Here is a 1,502-nt window from a genome sequence, read left to right on the forward strand (position 1 = left end):
GTTTATTTTAAATATATTTTTACTCCAATAAATAATAACTATACTACAACCATTTCTGTTCTCATCTTACCTATACCACCTATTCTTCCTCTATGCTTTGATTTGTGTCCACCAAATAGGTATGCTGAGGTTCTAACACTGAGTGCCTGTGAATGTGCCCATATTTGCAAATAAGGTTTGTACAGATATAGTCAGTTTAAGATGAGGTCATACCTGATTACAGTGGATTAGGGAGAGATTTCTGCCTGTTCTGAAGGGCTTAAAGTGCCTACCATCTTATGTATTTCCAATAATTACTTCATATAAATATTATCCTTAGGAATTAAGGCTCAAGATTATTATAATCTTTGGATTCTAAATACTTTCTATGTAACTTTTTTCTTCATTCAGAATCAAATATCCCTCCCTCCTAAATGAAAGACAAAATAGAGCCAATATCAATGTGGATGATCAAATCAAAGTAGGACAAAAATAAGCTTCTCTCTAAGTTTGACCTTCACAATGAACTTCAATACTCAATGAGGACTCTTGACAATACGGATATTTATTTAAGAGATCTTTCTGTAACTCCCTAGCTGTCTGCACACTTTCCTCATTGCCACCTTCATTTCTTGATTCCTGAACGTGTAGATGATAGGATTCAGAAGAGGAGTGAGAACTGCATCAAAGATGGCCAGAAACTTATCCAGGTGTATGGAAGGAGATGGCCATGTATAGAAGAATATCAAAGGACCAAAGAACAAGACGACCACAGTGATGTGAGCTGAAAGTGTAGACAGAGCCTTGGATGAACCAGCTGAAGAGTGTTTCTGAACAGTGAGAATGATAAAGATATAGGAAATTATCAATATGAAGAAGGAGCCCACAGAGATGAATCCACTGTTGGCTGTGACCATGAACTCTAGCTGGTAGGTATCTGTGCAGGAAAGTTTGATAAACCGAGGAAGGTCACAGTAAAAGCTATCCAACACATTAGGACCACAGAAGGATAAGTTTACTACAAAAGTTAACTGAACCACGGAGTGGATGAGGCCTGTCATCCAGGCAGCCACTAAAAAGAAGATGCACATTCTTGGGCTCATGATGGTCAGGTAGTGGAGAGGCTTACATATGGCCACATATCTGTCAAAGGCCATGGCTATGAGCAGCACCATCTCCACGCCACCAATGACATGGATGAAGAAGATCTGAGTAATGCAGCCTCCAAAGGAGATGACTTTGCGCTTTCTGAAAAGGTCATAAATCATCTTGGGAGAAGTGACAGAAGAAACACCCAGGTCAATGAAGGAGAGGTTGGCCAATAGAAAATACATGGGAGAGTGTAAGTGAGGGTCAGTGGTTATAGTGAGTATAATGAGGGAGTTTCCCATCATGCTTGCCACATAAAGCACAGAGGAGAACACAAAAAGGAGAAGTTGGATCTCCCAGGAATTGGTGAGTCCCAGGAACACAAACTCTGACACCACAGAGTGATTTGCCCCATCCATTTGCTTTGGTAGCAG

At 40.1% G+C, this 1,502-nt stretch overlaps 1 protein-coding gene across 1 annotated transcript; it reads right to left on the minus strand.

The window, feature by feature from the left end:
- Positions 1 to 548: 548 nt before the first annotated feature.
- On the minus strand, positions 549 to 1,487 carry LOC105814337 (olfactory receptor 4F3/4F16/4F29-like). Its single transcript, XM_012649265.1, has one exon. The coding sequence runs from the start codon at positions 1,485 to 1,487 to the stop codon at positions 549 to 551; it is 939 nt and encodes a 312-aa protein (XP_012504719.1).
- Positions 1,488 to 1,502: the final 15 nt, after the last annotated feature.

Source organism: Propithecus coquereli, unplaced genomic scaffold (genome assembly GCF_000956105.1).
Source record: "Propithecus coquereli isolate 6110/MARCELLA unplaced genomic scaffold, Pcoq_1.0 Scaffold3, whole genome shotgun sequence".
Taxonomy (NCBI): Eukaryota; Metazoa; Chordata; class Mammalia; order Primates; family Indriidae; genus Propithecus; species Propithecus coquereli.

Bases quoted from the DNA above. Each gene is read 5' to 3' on its own strand.
- LOC105814337 (XM_012649265.1), bottom strand. From the start codon at position 1,487: ATGGATGGGGCAAATCACTCTGTGGTGTCAGAGTTTGTGTTCCTGGGA.